The sequence below is a fragment of the Phalacrocorax carbo genome, chromosome 3 (assembly GCF_963921805.1).
Source record: "Phalacrocorax carbo chromosome 3, bPhaCar2.1, whole genome shotgun sequence".
Classification (NCBI taxonomy): domain Eukaryota; kingdom Metazoa; phylum Chordata; class Aves; order Suliformes; family Phalacrocoracidae; genus Phalacrocorax; species Phalacrocorax carbo.
This window is the reverse complement of record NC_087515.1, coordinates 3903880-3923141: the sequence shown is the minus strand read 5'-3', so window position 1 is coordinate 3923141 and position 19262 is coordinate 3903880. Positions and strand designations below refer to the sequence as shown.

Below are 19262 nucleotides of genomic sequence, written 5' to 3'. Positions count from 1 at the left end.
AATTCTAAAACATACCCGTCCTCTTGTGACAAAATGCAGTTATTTATTTTTTTTTAATCTCTTAGGAAGTTGTTTATACTAATGAGTCAGTGCCAGAAAAATACTGACCGTCTTCAGCCCTTTTTAAAATGTCCAAATAAGATGGGGATATTTCTCATTTCTACATACTGTATTCTGCAAAATATTGTATCACATGATTGGTAGATTTATATTGGACTTTCCAGGCATTCCATATTACTACTTTATGCAGTGGGTTTTCAGACAAATTTGACTACATACAGCCAAGAACTCTGTGCAACTTCATAGCTACAGCTGAAAATAAGTTTTCAGCAAAACAATGTGCAGTCGAAAACCTGGGTTACCTCGTACTGAAACATTTAAGCTGACACATTTGTGGTTCAGTGAACTTTGGCTGAATTCAAGGCAGGGTTCTGAGAGCACGCTACCTATATTCTTGGTGCAGACAGGAGCAAGCTTACTAACTAGTCTGTGCCCAGACTCCTTTTGTCCCTCGTCACCAGTCTGGAAGGCAGCATGCGTGCCAGGCACCGAAGCTCTCTGTGGGTTTGCACACCCCACCGCAACCAATACTGGAAGCTGCACCAGCCATGGCCACTGACTGACCTGCCAGGCAACAACAGGACTCGTGACTACTTTGTCTTCAGAGCAGTCTGATAACGCACGCTGTCATATGCTTGTGACCAGAAATACCCTCCTAAGGAATCTAGCAAAACACCAAAAAATAGCCCAATTTCATTCAACTGGGGAAAACAATTTCTTCCCGCTGGAGAAAAGTTCTTTAAAAATGGTTTTGTTACAATTCAGGTACTGTTTCAGGAAAAAAACCCAAATGTAAAAATGTCCCCAAAGCTTCCTCTAAGTCAGAAATCCGGCTCTTTAGTTATCCTGAAACTCTGCCTGCCTGCCTAAAATCAGTCAGCAAAATGCACTACCTCATTAAATACTATGAAGATGCATGGGAAAACCCACTTAAGTCTTTTACCTTAGCTTGAACTCCCACAGAATGGTGAAGATACCAGCTTAATGGCATGCCTAAAAGGAAGCTTTCTTGCTACTAAGAGCAGTTTGCTCTTAAAAGCTATTAGGAGTTCATTGTACTGAAAGGACAAACTTCATTGTTTTCAGGGCTTTCTAGAACAAAAGGGAAAGTTGCTCTTTCTTCAGTTATCCACTTGGGATATCTTCAACAACTTTGATTCTCACTGGAATTTCACTGATTCCTTTGACAAAACATTAAAGAGACAGAGGCACCCTCACTCCTTTCATTCTGAAGAGGCAACACAGCTAACAGACCAATAGTTGAATAAAGAAAGGGAAACCCTGGTGCTATAATATTCAAGTGTAGTCACTTAAAAACTAGGACTTATTTTAAAATAAGCAGAATACAGAGAGGAAGGAGAAATTGAGAGAAGTTGCAAATAACATTTTTACTTAGCGAGCCCTAAATGCTCTGGAATACATCGAGAGCAAAGACAGAAAATTTGTGCTGTGTGCCAGGAGTTACTAATTCTGCCCAAGTATTCTAGGAAACCTTCTCAAAGAAAGCTGGAAAGAGCCGCTCAGCACACTAGAAATGTAATTACTGTGGGGGACAAACTGCTACAACTTGACTAACCAAAATTATTGCATATACTGTCTCTAAATCTCACCTGCTGTGAGAACAGCAGTATTGTCAGAACCTTCTCAAGCTGCAAGGCACCATGGTATGCAGCTAACCCACCTCCCGTGAACAAGTGTGCAACTTCTGTTCACTTTACAGCTCCTTCCTCACATGTACAAGTATTACTTCCTCCATCAAGGCTGAACCAGTGTATGTTGATACTTGCCTTTCCTTTAGGGATTTTTCCTGATACTTCTTTTCCACTTGCCATTAGTGCTCCCATGATCACTGAATATGCTATCACACTAAAAAAGAAAAAAAAAAAAACCAAACCCAACACACTAAGTACAGTAAACATCTTTCCACTATGCTATTTTAGACTACAAACCAAATAGAATATAGTACTGTTTCACAGAAGGCTAGTAAAAATTACTGTGCTAGTTACTTTATTTTAGAAGTAAAGCCAGGCATGAAACACTTGAAGTGAAATCACCGTTACTTTCCATAGGATCATAACTTCATGCCAGAGGTATTGGACTTTAACTCCTGAAGAGCACTGTTTCTACAGTAGTCAGAATCATAATTTCAGACTTACGAGTTCGTAAGACTCCACAGAGCTGGGAAAAAAGCAAACTCCTGTTCCCAAGAAGCTTAGCTGTAGCCCAGAAGAGTTTATGAACTCTACTGCAACAGAGCTAGAGGCACTGTAAAACTGCTCGGTCACTTATTTTTTTAATTGTGAAACTCAGACAGAATTTCTGTTAACTTTTACATTCTGTAAGATAAAGGCAAAGTCTGATTATAAAAATCAAGTCTCAGGATCTTTTAATTTTTATTTTCTACTGAACTGTGTTTAATATTAAACTTAAAAAGATCTTAAGTGCTTTGTGGAACACAGGTTCACGATAGTTTTAGATGTAGCCAGGTTTGAATTAAACTAGAATTTCAGCTGAAGAGATATGTGACATAGACTATTCTAGGGTTTTATTTGGTGACCCTAAACAGTTGCAATAAAATAGTAAAATAATATTTTAGTGCATTTTATTAAAATAAGTTATCTCAAAGTATATTTCATCTTAAATAAAGCAGTAAAGCTTCTTGAGTGAAGTTACAGTGGTGTAACATAATATGGACTAGGAACCCAAGCATTACAATTTAAAAATGACACTTCTCAATCTGTGAGCTGAAGCCCATAAATACAGACTATGCATCATGTCAAATAGACACGCAGCTATGAATAGTTACCATCAGCAATTACAAACCAGCTTCTGAAACAGTACTGAGTCAGCACCCGTTGTCCCAGAAGGACAAAATGAGAGACTGTGCAGGACACACAGCTCAACCCAGAGTGTTTTTTGTATTAAAAAAATACATTAAGATACCTCAACACATGGACATTTTACCGCATGCATCCAAGATAACAGACATGATAAAGACAATCACTAACCTAGATCCTCTTGAAAGTGGCATTAAATTATAGAAGTAATAAACTAACGACAGGATCAAGTTGCAAACAGCATCCACTTCCTAAGCAAGAGAAAAAAAAAAAGTGAATTAAAGATAATTTAATAGCCAGGTAATACCATATAAAGGAGCACATATTGGAAAGTCTTACAGTACTGTGATTTATTTTTTTTAAAAGAACCATTTCAAATGTGAAAAGTGCCAAGCTAAGAAGTTGAAGTCTAAATAACAGATGTTTAAGCAAATTGTTTCGTAATAGCTTTAAAATTTAGGTGAACACAGTTCATCTACATTATATTAAAGGATGAAAAATGGAAAGCACAAGCTCAAATCTAGTCAGATTCTCGGTGCACTACAAATCAACACCAACACTATTCTAGTGCTTCTCAGGAATTTGTGTTCCTTCTCATCTTGTATGTAGCCACCACAAGCCAAATCCCAAGCAGTTCTTACAAAGGTGATGAAACAGGGAACACAGACCCATGAGAAAAATAAAGAGAACAGGAGGGTGGGGGAGAACACGCTGTGATACTGAGATCTTATCTGGACTCTCTCTAGTACTGCAGAGCATAGCAAATTTTAAAGTAGCACACAAAATTATGGCAACTTCTTATGATATTTGTCATAAATGGGTTTTAGCAAGCAGTTGATTTTATTGCCTAAGATATCTGTCAAAAAATTATTACAACAGTGACAGTTAAACAGAAGGTATAAAAACATAATAGAAATTATTAATTCCATGATAAAATTCTACTAAAACAGCCTTACCCCCAGCTCTGCAGACAGAATTAGAACTTTTCCTTTAGCTGTTAGATCCTTATATAGCGCATCTATTTCTGCATGATACAGCTGTGTTCTCTCTTCTGTTGTCTGAGTTTCTACCGAAAATAGTATGTTCCCCACTCTATCAAGTGGATGAAACAAAAAAGGAGGTAAGAAATTTTTTTGAACAGAACTTGATGGATAATCTAATACCCAGGGTAAATTACAAATGTGCTCCCATTGAATACCACATCATAACCTTTTTCCTATAATTTTGACTTAAGCAGGAGATTATGTGCACTTTCCCCCTTTTAGTTTAAAACAAAATCACTGAATTAAAACCGTTTCGTGACATTGCAAGTTTGTCTGCAAGAATACTTGAAGATTGCTGTCTAATCACAGTTGAAGTCTTTCCATTGAAGAATACCTGACAAGCATTACTGTTTCACTGAAAATGTCATATTTCTTTTTTTTTCCCCTACAGTTTGAAATATCTTCATGGGCTTGAGATCTTTGTATAGAATGTAAAGTGTAGTTTTGTTAACTTTTAAACTCCCAAAATGGAATTATTTTGGTATGAAAGCAGAATTACAAACTATGAGTCAAAAGACTGACTGATACAGAACAAAGTTGGTGCAGAACAAAGTTAGACCGTTTTACTCACACCAAAATTTTTTCCCCCAAAACAGTGAGGCCATATATTTAATGCCATTTCGCTGTATATGGGCGTAGGATTTAGAATGTAAAATTAAAACCCAAGAGATCAGTTAACATTTTAGAGGGGAAGTTTGGCCTCCATGCCACTCATTGGAAGCACACAAGTTTTAGGAAAAATTTTAGTGCATAGAATTTTAAATCCCATAAGCCAAAGTTTTAATCAGTAGTAGGACAGAGCTTCTGAGATTCACATTAATGCTCATTCTTCAGGAAGATGAGGAGCCAGCATCCATAAAGTGAGAAATGTACTATCTCAGCCAAAGGGTGGCCCAAAGCCTCCCGACTGTACCCTCATATATTCAGGTATTTCTAAATTGTCATCTGCAGATAGAAGGTGTGCAAACATCTCAAAACATAAAAAGGGCCAAAAATCCAAACAGAAGAGTCTCTTCCATTCTTCAATCACGAAGTTGCCATTCTGTTCAGGACTTTTCAGTTGCCGTAACAGACAAGGTTTTACAACAAGAAATGTATTTTGATGAGGATAGAGACTGTTATTTTTGAGATTTTCCCCTTTAAGCATTTTATAGTCTAAGACGAGTAACAAGGCATCTCTTCAGTTTTGCGCTACATGTTAGAGAAGCATCTCAGTGGGACCTACTCTACCAACGTTATATCCATATTCCCTCTTTGTTAGGGAACACAACAGGAATTGGAAGTCCTCAAATGAGCAAATTTTTTAGTTCTTTACAAAAATGCCACTAGTGAAAAACAAAACGCACTTTATGCAAGCAGAAATGGCATTTGAGAAGATTAATTGCTAATACTCCATCATTACTTAGTGTACTGGAACCCCTGAAAAAAGCAAACATACTTATCTCCTGTTATTGTAATTGTGAATCCATCATATTCTTTCCCTTGATCCTTGAGGCTGGGGACTTTTGTGTTCACAGTAAACCCATCCCTTGTTTTACTGTTAAACTGCTTTCAAAAGGAAAAATAAGCAATATTAGAGTGAACAGACTACCTAGCTATTGTTTTGAAACATTTTAAATACATGGAGCAGAAATGAAAACGGACGAACAGAGGGAAGAGGACAAAGAGTTGCTGTCAACTACATTATTTCATTTATCCTTTATTTCCTACTGAATGGAAATAATTAATAATGAAGGAGACATTTGACATTTAACTTTACAAGTATAGGGTGAATACAAAGCAGCACCGTTTACGAAAAGCAACTGTACGAAGCAGTTTGAGTTGTTCAGATTTCTCCCCAAGTTGCATGTTGATAGTAACATTTTGGTGTAACAACGTAAATGCAAAAGCAGGAATCTGAGAGCTTGTTTTATGTTTACACTAAGAGGTAGCTGCATTAGTCTGAGTGCAGATTCCAGAATACGGCTCACAGCAACGACTTCTTAACTGTGATCCAGTTTCAATTAATGTTTATCCTCACCAGAAGGAAAAAGATCAAAGCTTTAGAATTTTAGAAAGCTACATTATCTAAGTGTAATACTGTAGCCAAAGGGTTGTATAAACCAAGCAAAACCGTATTAAGTAAAGCCAAAAGCCCAGCTTTTGACATATAACATTTCCCAGCTACCCAAATAACCAAACTACACCAATATTAGCACTCATTTTTTACAGGCACTATTAATGACTATTATGCAATAGTGCTGAATGCATTACTCAGGCAATTATTTATTTAAAGAGAGAATTTGTGATCCAGAATGTTTTGTTTAAAGAGAATCTCTACTTATTTTAAAGAAACAAACCTCAAAGACTCTAATGAGAAACAGCGTTCCACTTCCATACAATTCAGAATGGGATACAGAAGATTCAAACCAGAGCAAAGTGTAGAGGTTATGAAAATCAGGAGGAATATTTGCTGCCAGTTGAGACTTTTATTTTGAAATAAGTTAGGTATAGTCCACTGTGCTCATATATTTTCATCATCCGCATGGAGTAACCTATATTTTTAACTTCACTAATAGCATTTTTTTCTGTCCTACAATTCAACAGTAGCCACATTAGGTGCTCTACAGGGCCCTGTTTGCACCTTTGGGTGTCAGCAGGGAACACTTTAATGTCTATCCACCCCAACATCTACTACCTCTTCATTACAAGCTTTTGTTTAGGTTTAGTTAGTATCCACTTGGCTTCATCTTTCAAGGCCAAGAACAAGACAGTAATATAAAAAGGACCTTCAAAATTATGGTACATTCTTTGAAGACTTATATTAGTCCTACATACTGAAAAAAAAAAACCACCCTTAGAAAAAATTTAGTGCTTGAGCCATGTAGCTCCTGTAAAGACATCTGTAGCACACAAGTGAATGAGGACTACTACCATGAACAAATCCAAACCCAGGTGCTCTACCAGTAGTAGCAGCAATTTATCTTCAGGAGCTCGGTTCTATGGCAATCCATCAGCTTTGGTTAGATATGAAATTGCAATGTGGACACACCCAATAAAGAGACAAAGCCATTGCTATTTTATTTAGAATGACTGTTTCTTCCCAGATTTTATTTTATTCTAGATAAAAATCCTGTCCAATCCTTTAAAAAGAAGTACTTGATAACAGCATTTCCCCAAATGCAAATACTTACACACTGCTCATCCTAGATTAGTTTGGGGGAGTGGGGGAGAGGGGGAAGACCCTTTACTTAAGGCTTGAGCTAGGTTTATTGCTTCAGTTAAGGGTATAAGTCATTTTGCACATCATATACCCAAAAGCCTTTCTATGAAGGCCACCACCAGCAAGAACAGCGTCTGCAGGTTTCCCCACTCCTTTTCTGACACTCTTCCAAAAGCACAAGTACGTAAACCAGGATTTCCTTTCGGATTAGCTGTCAGTCACTAAGGGCAGCTGTTCCTCCTTTTCCCCGTGCCAGCCCCACCACTTACCGACCTGCACCAACGAACCTAAGATAAAAAGAGCTTCCATGTTCCTCATCTTTCAGACACACATCTTCAATTTTTTCCTTCATACTGCACAGGCATACTGTGAGCTCGTTACGGTGGATCTGACCACAAACCCTCCTGGCTGATAAGGCCGGCTTCAAAGAATTATATTCAACATTTTGTTTTCCTGTCATTTCTTTACCAATTCACAGTTAGGCCAAGCCTTTCAAATATACATCACATGCCCACATATTTCAAAGGGAAGGTCATACCCCACATATGCAGATTTGACATAAGTTAATGTTTCGAGTTACTCATTTGAAGCTTATACACAATGGTTTTACTCTGAGGAACTGCTTATCTCCCAGAATACGCTTCATTATTTTTATCATATTTTGAAGTTTTTAATTTACCTTCATTATGGGAAGAAGATCTTCTACTTTATGTACCTTTTCCAAAGCTTCTCGAACCTCTAATAGTCCTTTTGGATTATTAGCACTGGAATAAAATTAAATATGGAATTGCAACAGTTATACACATGCAGCATTTCTAGAAATCCATCTAGCTTTAACCTAATTAGCCATAGTGGAGCAAGTTATTGGAATTTATTTAATTATTTCTTTTCTGAAAGTTCCTTCCTACTTGGCCATATGCCCTCCTATTCTTCAAAAAGTAATTTCCTCCTATATCAGCTCAGCTTATTTTTTTTCAAGCTTCAAACCTCAACTTCAAACTTCACATTTATCTTATTAATTTGCTGTTGGCCACTCCAAAGAATTAAACAGTGCTTCCATGAGTGTGTGTGGGCAGGGGGCTGTTGGTGAGGAAAGATGGAAGAATAAAGTTAGAAATATTCTTCTCAAAATATATGGATCTGTGTAGCCTCAAAGGTATGTAACTACTACAGATGCAGGCACAGCTGGACCATGAAGAAACCTATTGAACTCGTGCTCTAATATTTATTAATCACTGTACACCCAGATTTTAAGAACAAAATTATTAAAAAGTCATGCACAAATTGCTCTGGTTTAGCAGAGGTTTAGGTTAAGGTCAGATGCTGCTACCTAACAAGTAATAAAGATTCTCTGCTCCTTCAGAGCTACTTGTCAAACACCAGCTTCAGTTAAAATTAGTTCCCATATCTTCTTTTCTCTTTTTCTCACTCCTACTATTTAATAAATTTATCTCAATATTCAGACAAACTGTACTCTGTTCTACCAGAATGAAACCCAACATCTTTAATAAATCATATTTTTCGAAAGAATTTAGAACCACTCATGCCAAAACTGTGGGTACAAATTCAACACCATTATTAGTTTCTAGGTATCCTGTAATTCACAATGTTTTTTCCCTATTCGTTTAAGTTTTTGTGGCAACGAATAGGATTTTGCATTTCCAGTAGGAAATAAGACAATTATAGATACTAAGAAAACTAAAACTAAGAAGATATCCGTCAGACTTTCTGAAATGAACATTATTTAAATTTCAAATCCATATTACCAGGGGAGTGAAGCGGGGTGGGGGGAAATAATCAGTAAGTTACCCATGATAAACAAGGATCCTATCTTTGATAAAATGAAGGATTTTCTCAAAATATTCCAGGTACCGGATGTTAATGACCTGTCCCCTACAAAGAAAAGAAATGTTTTTTTCAAGTCTTGTTTTTCCAACCCAACATTCCAGGGCTAAGACACAAATATTACTCATCAATATTTAACAGAATTTTATCCACAGATGCTCTGTAAATTAAAGAAACGAGCTAGAGGTTTACCTGAGGTGGTGAATGACCCATCCCCCATTTTGAACATAGGCTCCATAATGAACTTGCAAAGCTCATGCATCATTAGTGGTGGTATCACATGATAAACTACATTTCATGCATATTTCCCCATTTTCAGTGTGCCCATGTCCAGTAAATCTTATCTATATGATAATTATCAATTTGTACAGGTATATAATCTTCCTTACACAGTCATTTACACTCACAGATATCGCAGAACTAGGAGAGAATTCTCAATCTGCACAATGATTTACTTTGAGAACCAACTCTCCAGTTTACATACTTGCCAATATATGTGCTGATCTGCTCTGACAGTCCACACACGTTTTTCTTTATTCACCTACCTCCCTCTATGTTGAACTAATTTTGCTTTGACTCCTAACAGTTACAAGTAGTAATTATTAAACAAAAACATCAAAAAGGTGTTGGTTTTTTCCCTTGGATTACTAAGGGAAAAAAAAATATATAAAAAACTTAGTAGAAACCTGCTAGGATTATAACCACTCTGAGAGAAAAATTACATACCATTATTGCATTTGTAGCAGTCCTTCTTCTTCTCCCAGTCTACAAAACAAGATTTTATAAAGCAAACGTTATCGCTCTCTGAGGAAGCAAAACCACTGTCAATCACAGGAAGGTGTGTACACCTAGCCTTCTTTCCCACTCTAAGTGATTCATGGCAGCTTAAGTCCCTGTCTAACATCTCACTCTAGAGTCTCACACTTCCATAGGCCTAGTCTCAGAATAATGGCAGAATCAGTCTTTACAAACTGAACAGAATTAGAACACATATACATATCTGCACACAGGAAAGGGAGGCAGGGAAAGCGGAAGTATGAAGACAAAACTATATACATAATTTGCCCTTGTTGTACGTCCCATCATTTTCCATCTGTATTTAAAAAAATATCTGTACAACAGGCAGAAGCGTGTCAGTATAGTGAACTGGATTTTCGTTTAGTGGCATCTTGGGAAATACATCCAAACCAGACCTATTCTTCTGAAAGGCTATCTAGAAGCAGTAGTACCAAAAAAAGTCTTTTGGTGGGTGGTCAGAAGTGATTTGTGTTTATGCCCACTCTTTCTCCTTGTTTAATAAACACTACCACCAGGAATTCAAAAATAGCAGTGTTCCAGAGAGTGTTTTGATCTTTTAATGAGAATATTGAGTATATCATTAAAGTTTAGCTGATCCCAAACCCTTGTTTTGCCTATGAAAATAACTTAAGCTTTCAAACACATTTTCTCTACTTCAAAAGAAACTTGGTAGCTTTGATCATTTAAGCCAGAAAGGAGATAAGCCAAAGTCATGCTTATCTACAGACCCAGGAAGAAGTAGTGACAGCTGATATACTTGCATCTTGAGAATGGTAAGATCTGGAAGCCTGTCAAACACTGTAAAGTGCAAGACGTTTCTTATACACCTTTAACAGAAGGTCCCCAAATCGACTCAAAACAAACAAAAAACCTTCTTGTTTTCTGACACTCTCCGAACATTTTGCCACTCTGGAAAAGAAATCTTTAATTCTGCAGCCACTGAATGCTAATGTCTCCTTGCCAAGGCTCACTTGACAGGAATCGCTTAACAAAAATGGACTTTAAATGCAAAGGATTCTGAGTAAAGAAAAAGGTTATGTTAACAGATATCTAACCCAAATACTTTTTTTTTTTTTTCCCACACAGAAGTTACTGGTGTACAATTTAGACCAAAGAAAACCTAGAGACAGCTTGAGCTCAGCATGACTACATCTGTTATGAATACTAAAAGAACACCCAACTGCTATTGTTACACTTATTTGACTGAACAGCTTATGTCCTTGTATGTTCAATAACCACAAAGGCTGCCATTTGTCAGCCTAAATAATCTACTGTTACACCTGGTTTTCAGGTAGCCATACTGTAGGAAGAATTCAGCCTTAGTCATACATTTATGATAATAACTTTCAAATCATAAGCCAAATATCAAGCAATGTACACCTTCCTGAAAAACAGTTACAAGACTATAAAGTGACCTCAATTATCAACAAAAAGGTGTTCTGTAGCCTATTAATATCTTCAATCAGCAGCCATTTTGCAGTTGGAGTAATGCAAGAAGATTATACAGATCTGTATAATCCAGTAAGAGTAAACTGTTATTTAGAAATCATAACGGACTAGAACATACTTCGAAAGTAAAATAATAAAAAAAGAAACCTATTACCACTTAATATATTAATTTCTTTTATCCCTCACCTCTTCTGAAATCACTGGGAGGGAATCCAAAAGCAGGAACAAATCACTACAGAAAGCTGACCAATGAAAGCAGCTATTACTTGGGATGCAGAACAATAAAACAAGTACAGGTTTCCAGACTCAAAAAGGGTGCAGTCACCACCCAGTACTAAAGTATGATCAACTCCTAAGGCACTGGTATTTAGGCTGCTTCAAATCTATTGCTCCTTCCAAAAAAGTGCCAAATCAATAATTTTCAGAGAACCACTACTTGGCTATCAAAAAGGCACAACCAAAATGCTGATGAGATCCCCAAAAGTCAAGGCTGAGCCAAAATCAAAAGGTTAGAATTAGGTGCTCTGTGGGCCTACCATTCTGAATGTTCATGGAGATTATTTCAGATTTCTATGAAGTCACCAAAACAGCTGAAACAGTAAATCAGGAGTTTTGCTAGCATTCTCGCATGAGAGAAAAGTAGTAAAGTACTTTGGCCAGTGAAAAACAGACTTGCGGACACAGAGATCCTGTACAGCGACACATTTCCCCAGATTAAATATTCAATGTTATTTTCAGCATGGTAATCAAGTGCTGTTACATGAATGCCCTTCTGCCACCACAGATCATCTAGAAATTAAGCTTTTACTCTGCCGTTTAAAATAAAAGCAGGCTTAAAAGAAGCAACAGATGAAGTATAGAATGCATCCCTGACTCCGAGTACAGATGGTTGTGGTTTCTGCTGCATCGTACATGTGAGAAGAGAGAAATGAAGCAGCAGCAAAGATGGGGGAGAGCTTGGAGCCTAAATGTAACACTTGGCTTGAAGGAAGACAGAAGCCTGAGCATAAGACTGTTCAAGAAGCAGCATATCCTGCAGGGCAGCTACTGATCTGCATTGGAGTTTAACGCTACATTGCAACCAGTCCCTAAAGTAAAGCAGAGGCTGCTAGGGCCCTTTCCGTAGAGTGGAAGGAAAAGCACAGACAAATTCTCATTAGCCTCTGTATGTGAACATTAGAATATCACTGTTCTCCTCTGCCTGAAATAATTCGTGAGAAGGCTTTGCTTCCCTTCTCCTCCTTCTTCCACACAGCTTATCAAAAAAGAGAGAGAGATATATAAAAGCAGAATGACAGATCAAAAATTCAATACTTCCCATGGAGGGCAGGGAGGAGGGAAATGAGATGAGACCTGGCTACATATTTACTTACACAAACACTCTGCTCCTGTGATTGACAGTGATGTTGCCACATGGAGACTCTCACACTTCTGCCACCTCATGGGAGGTAGCACTGTCATGACTACAATACTGAGTCTTGCAGCATGGGAGAAGATGGAACGTACAACAGTGGTTGAATCTTTTAAATTTTACCTTTGTTTGAAAGTGCAACTGTTACCTATTTGTAGTTTTTGATTTACTTTGGCCTGCTTTGAAAACAACTAGAAGAACTATGGTTTTCCTCTCTATTGTAAATTGGTATTAAAGCTAATAGACCAGCATTGTTTCATTACTGCTGCCACTGTCTTTTAAAAGCAGCATTTGCAAAAATTACAACTGTGATGAACTTAATCTAATTTTTACATTTAAGGTAATTTGGGAATTAAAAACCGCACATAAAAATATGCATCTTCTGGATCCTAGTTAGGTCTTGTACTCAATTGTACAATTAACATTCAGGAAAAAGAGGAAATGTCGTGAGGGAAAATCTGAGGTACACAAAAGCCAAATGTTCCATTATAAAATATGAAATAAATATTAAAGCAAAACAATAAGCACATATACATCCAATACTGTAATACTCTGACAAACAGCCGGTCAGTTTTGGTACAATCCCTTAGTGTGTGTGGGAAGGCTGTTCGGTAAAACTCTCATACCTGATTAAGTTAATGTGATTATTGAAACCTCTGCTAAGGCTTCGGGCAGGCATTTGGTCCAACCAAAGCACAGGCTGGTCAGGGTCAGCTATCCTACAAAGACACAAGACATTAATATTGGCACATGTTTCACACACAGCTTTGTTCACGCACAGAATAATTTTAGGCAAAAGCTAGAATTCAGAGACCACAAAAAAACTTCATTGAAACACATGTACGTTTTCCATAAGAAAAAAAAACCAAACCAAAACTCAAAAGCCTTTTATGTTGCTGGAGTTTGAAACTGTTAATTTTTGTTAGCCTAAGCTGCAACATATCCTATGGTCTTTCACAGCTTTGCCTCAGCCTCAACCAGAAAATGCTTTTCCCAACTCTTTCCCTCTTTTAAAAAAGAAAAAAGAAAAAAGAAAAATGGAGTATTTTCATAAGTGCACTCCTTGTACCTAATCCATCCTTCTCTTTTGTCAGAACACTTTGATACAGTTACAAAGTGGTAACAAGTGTTCGTTTTCTCCTCTGTGACTTCAGCCCTTCGTTAACTGAATGGTGCACCATTATTACAGCCAACGTAAGGCTTGTTCTCACTCTTCTTGTACCATTACCTTCGCCACTTCACGGCAATATCAAACATATCTCTCCACTGCATCAGTCTGGTTTTCCCATTCATCCGAACTTTTGAGTTTGCCCAAGTCCGCTGCACAGCTTGCATGACTTCTAGAGTGGCCAATCCCATTGCTGGGAGTGGGAGAGGAGGAGAGAGGGACAAACAACAACAGAAGCAGAAAAACTATTAGAGCCAAACACTCGTTTTTGTACAGATAGGAAAACTGAGGCAGCAAAGTGATGTATTTACAGGAAAAGAATTGCCAGCGCCAATAAGATCTGGGACATCATGATTTCCAGTCCCAATCAGATCAAGAAACTGCTGACATAATGATTATTTTAATTTTAGACTTCTTATCCGATTTGAAAGGAACAGACCATAAAACTAATTTGCAGATAGCAAAGGTATAGCGTTAAATTACCACCACACTGATTCCCCCCCCACCCCCTGCTCTCAAATTTACAGGGCATTTTGAGTATACCTCTATGTATTCTTTTATTTGGAAGAAATCCTGGTGTCTCATACTGCATCATGGAACCCAGATGATCAGCTACACATATGAGCTCTTGCACATCAGGCTTATAGCTTTCAAAATTCTGAAATAACACATCTCTTATAGAGGAGAAAAACATGCATCAGACATAACTTGTCAACAGAACTCCTGAAAGTTATAAAACACAGATTTGTTTGTCTGATAATCATACCGTTTGTGTGAGAAATACTGAAAAGCAGTATAAAGAACACTCATTCCTCTTCCCACCCCACCGAACATATACCGTACATGGCAGTTACACTCAATATCTCAGATTAAATCCTGGTCTTACTGAATTCAACAGCAGATCTTATTACTGTCACAACCAGTATTTCACGTTCAGATTTGCTCATAATAAGCAATACTAAATGAAGAATAATGCATTATCTGTGAACTTTAATGTTACACTCACCCTGAGGAACTGTAACAGTAAGAAAAGAGTAAGGCTTCCAGTTTATACACCTATTCCATAACTTCTCCCATAATTCTGTAAAAGCTTCTTGTGCTAAAAGGTGGATTCTGTTCCACGTACACAAAAGCCATAAATTTTTAACTCAGCAGTTTTTTACATAGATAAAGTGAATACATGAAAACATATCTATTATTGATTATGTGAAGAAAGTCATCCTAAGTTTCATTCTTCTTCTTTTATGAGCTAAACCAACTCCAATCCCTATGATATTGAAAAGGATTTACACACCCAGTGGAACCTCACTTTCACATAGTATTAAACATTTATGCTGTTATAATACCTCGGAATAGCACTTTTTGAAGTCAAACTGAAAACAAACATTTGGAATAGGCTTAAAAAAAAAAAAAAATGTACTCACTTTATATGTGGCTGTAACCCTGGCTGCTCTTCATAATTTTCTATAAGAAAAGGAAGATTTTTGGCCCAGTGGTCCTTGAAATTTCCAGGAAGATCTGTATCAATATTATACTCTGTAAGAGGGGTATCCAAATGTGCATGCAAATATCTAGAATACTCTGGAGGAAAGAAATAAAATTAAATACCATTTGCATAATCAGCCTACTTATGTAATTACATAAAAACAAAAACCAGATTATGTTTGTCAGTTATCCAACGTAACTTTAGTAAGTCATTACTCTTCAAAAATTTAATTTTGCTATTAGCTAATTTCCACAACAGAAATCAGTCTATTTCAACTAAGTATCACAACACTCTTTACCATTATACAGAAATGTATATTTCATTTGCAGTCCTAGTTTTTAGCTGTATGAACAAATAAGAGTCAGTGTGCTATTTTTTTTTTAAACAGATATACTCAACAGTGCCCATGAGAACGTACAACGGGTTCTTTAAAATGGCCATAACTACTAGCATGCTCACACTTTTATGGTTCTCGAAGGATTTAAGAAAATTAAAAATTAAAAAAGAAAAAATAAAAACAATCCTAACTTACCTCGGAGGTATTTTACTTTCAGATATTCTGGGCTGGCCTTCTGACCCGGTAGCGGATCATTTAACATCACTTTAGTCTGAGCTTTTATGCCTTCGTAAAACTGTCCCATTGCAACATGACTGAGACCTTTCATGTACTGGCATACTTCATTGTATGGTTCTAGCTGTAGACATCTCTAGGAGATTAAAGAAACAAAGCATCTATAAATCAAAAAAGAACGACTACCTTCAAATAAACTAACCTGTTCGGTCAGCAGACTGCATGAACAGATTTAATGATTATTAAGATCCACTTCCATGACAATTTTGTTTCAAACGATGCTAAGCACTTAAACTGCTAGCAAATGCAAAAAAAAAATCAGCTTCATAAAAGGGGGGGGAAGGAACTGTCAGTGCAAATGTGCTTTTGATTACACTTTAATTGTTATGACAACAGATCACGTTTGCTCTAATATTAGCACTACAGAAGTTTCAACATTAGTTAAGTGAAATTAGACAAAACATACTCCTGACAATATTAGTAACAAATCAGTTTTGGCTAGTTCAGCACACATATTGCGCCATTTCTTCCCTCCGTATCTTCGCTAGTTCATGCATTAGTACGCTTCGTTAGTCAACTATTTACTACAGGTTAAACACATAGCAAGTTCATATTTATCATGCAAGTTCATATTTATCATGCAAGTTCATATTTATCATGCAAGTTCATATTTATCATGCAAGTTCATATTTATCATGCAAGTTCATATTTATCATGCAAGTTCATATTTATCATGCAAGTTCATATTTATCATGCAAGTTCATATTTATCATGCAAGTTCATATTTATCATGCAAGTTCATGCTCTGATTCTTCTAGCAATCACATGTCTTTAGAAGGGCACCTCTGTCTTAAAAGTTGAAATATCTTTTCAATTACACCAGTACCTACACATTGTGTTATAGAAGGTGAATGCACAATAGTGCACATGCAGTATTCTTGGGATGGGCACATGCTCATTCAGAAAGGGATATCATCATTTACACATCTCATTTCACTCCTTTTAAGGATGTGGACATTTGACTGACATATGCCTTTATTGTTCTGTCTGCAAAATGAGGCCATTATTTAATGCCAATGGAGAGGCGCAAGATTTTGTTTACCTACGGAAACGTGCACATTTTTACAAGCTCAATGAATCGCAACATATTCTGAGTTTTTCAAAACAAAAAAGTACCTCATAAATATTAAATATTGGAATTTTGTATGCTTATTTTAAGCTTAGAATTACAAAGACAACTACATTCCTTCTTCCATCAGATATGAAAAAAACTTTAGGTTTCAACCCAAACTAAAATATTAGTAGGAACTCAATTTTTAAAAAAAATTTAAAAAACCCCCACAGTTAAAACATTTCAACAAGAGCTTGGTTTTAGAAATTCATAGAACAGTTAGAGGAAGTATCTTAGTTTTAGCAAAATTCCATTTTTAATTAAAAACGGTAATGTTTTATCCATCTTTTAAGACAGGCTTCACAAAAAAATCATTTTAGTTCAAATGCACACACACTCAAAATTAAAAACTTCGACATCTGTCCATTTTATTCCATTAGTTGAACACCAGTCTTTGTTAAAAAATTTTATTTTTTTATTTACTTAGGGACAGCTTACCTTAAAATTCTTTAGGGCTTCGTCTAAGCTACCGTGATGATAAAGCATCATTCCTTTGAGCTGTAACGTCTGAACATGATTTTGATTTAGCAGCAGCGCCTTCTGGAAGCTCTCTGTAGCCGCATCAAAGTTGCCAAGTTCTCTAGGCAATTCCAAAAAGCGGAAAGTGAAGAATATAGAAGGCGACAATGACAACGAAATTGCTTGTTAAAAGTTGTTTTAATGCATCAAAACAGGATATCATTAAAGAGGAACACAGTACGAATGGAAAATTTCTTTAACAAAAAGCAGTAAATCTGCAGCTGTTCTTCAGTGGTAATAACAGAACAGCTGCACTAGAGTTTTTCACTCCCAGAAATGTGTCCTCCAAAATACAACCCCACGAGACCACAAATCTTCACAATCCTCAGTGGACATAAACCATAAAAACCCATACCTATGGTATTTCTTCAGAAACTAAAAGAAACAAAACTTCCACAGAAAGCATTCTTGGAAAGCACTATCTATGACAAGTGTTTTTTAATTTCTAAACATAAACACATTTTTAAAAATATACTAGCTACTTAAGTGCTGAACAAGAAGAAAGCTCTTCAGTTTCAAATAAATGCATGAACAGTGAAGTCACTAGATTTGAAGCTGGAATTAATGGGTAAAATGCTGTAACTCCTGTTGTACAGAAGGACAAATCAGACTAAGTATTGTCTACTTCCACTATAAAAAGAACTCTTTAAAAGGTATTTTTAAGCATTATATTTGAAACTTATTTGGGGCAGAAGAAAGCAAGTGTGAACTTAAAATACAAGATTTTAGAAAGCAAGAAGAATTTGACAGCTGAAGTTAACAGCGCCCTGGAGAAACGAGATGATTATTTCTGCCTGTTTTGAGACCTGAGTGTTCATGGAAAAGTAACTCAGACTAGTTGGTCACTAGTTATAGAATCTCAGTTATTAAATAATATTCTGTTCAGCTTTTGGCCTTCTTTAACTGCTGAGCATTTAGAAGAGTCAACAGTAATTGTGCTTTGTACATTAAGTTCTTAAAAAAAACTAGAAGGAAGAGGTGGATTTCTTTGCATTCCTTCCCCTTTTAACTCCTGAGGAGCAGAGAACTTTTGGAGGCCGGGGACAGTGAGAGGGAATAAACAACAAATTTAAGCTGATTAGGAACACTCTGGTTAAGGGACTTTTGATCTGTAAAACACCAACGCAGTGCAAAGGTGAGTCATTTTAAGGCTTGATTTTTTTTGTTCCTTCAAAATAAAACTTCTTCAGATTAAGGTTTCTTGGACACAGGGTGGAACATCTGATCAACTCAAGAGGCAGTCCCATAACCAAATAGAAAACAAAATAGTTGAAGCTTTTATTGGAAATGTAAGAAGGAAACTGTCCATCTTCCAGGCTAAATTACTGACCGTTATTTAGCACCTTGAAAGTACTTACACATCACAATAACCAGTACCACAGAAGAACTCATGAAGAAATTAGTGATTCTACATTGAGTTCAGAATTTAGATATCGTGGTAAATAAGGCACAAGTCCACAAAGCAAAAAACAACAACAAAAATTTAATTGATGCTGCCTTCAGTGAATACCGCGTGTTCTGTGTGCTGAAGGAAGCACAAAGCCTGAAGAAAGAGCATGTGATCGTGTAACGCTTGCACACCAACCCTACCCAACTTAACCCTTCCTACACAAAAGCCATTTATGTTGCAGCAGCATCTATGCTATAGATCGGTGCTTTCGAAAAATAAAAATGTAAAACAGGAAATAAAAAGCTGACAAGA

The 19262-nt window shown here is 36.6% G+C and overlaps 1 protein-coding gene across 2 annotated transcripts in view; it reads right to left on the bottom strand.

Moving 5' to 3' along the window:
• Window positions 1-19262, bottom strand: part of TTC13 (tetratricopeptide repeat domain 13) — a 40135-nt gene that overhangs the window by 3045 nt on the left and 17828 nt on the right. The window contains exons 10-21 of one of the 2 annotated variants that reach the window (XM_064445659.1): window positions 17480-17621; window positions 15832-16006; window positions 15238-15394; window positions 14357-14487; window positions 13874-14006; window positions 13272-13364; window positions 8952-9035; window positions 7822-7906; window positions 5379-5488; window positions 3854-3989; window positions 3069-3148; window positions 1848-1926 (exon numbers count right to left, since the gene is read on the bottom strand). In XM_064445659.1, coding sequence (XP_064301729.1) covers window positions 1848-1926; window positions 3069-3148; window positions 3854-3989; window positions 5379-5488; window positions 7822-7906; window positions 8952-9035; window positions 13272-13364; window positions 13874-14006; window positions 14357-14487; window positions 15238-15394; window positions 15832-16006; window positions 17480-17621 — 1405 coding nt within the window. The remainder of the gene's footprint in view (window positions 1-1847; window positions 1927-3068; window positions 3149-3853; window positions 3990-5378; window positions 5489-7821; window positions 7907-8951; window positions 9036-13271; window positions 13365-13873; window positions 14007-14356; window positions 14488-15237; window positions 15395-15831; window positions 16007-17479; window positions 17622-19262) is intronic. The other variant, XM_064445660.1, reaches the window with a different exon arrangement.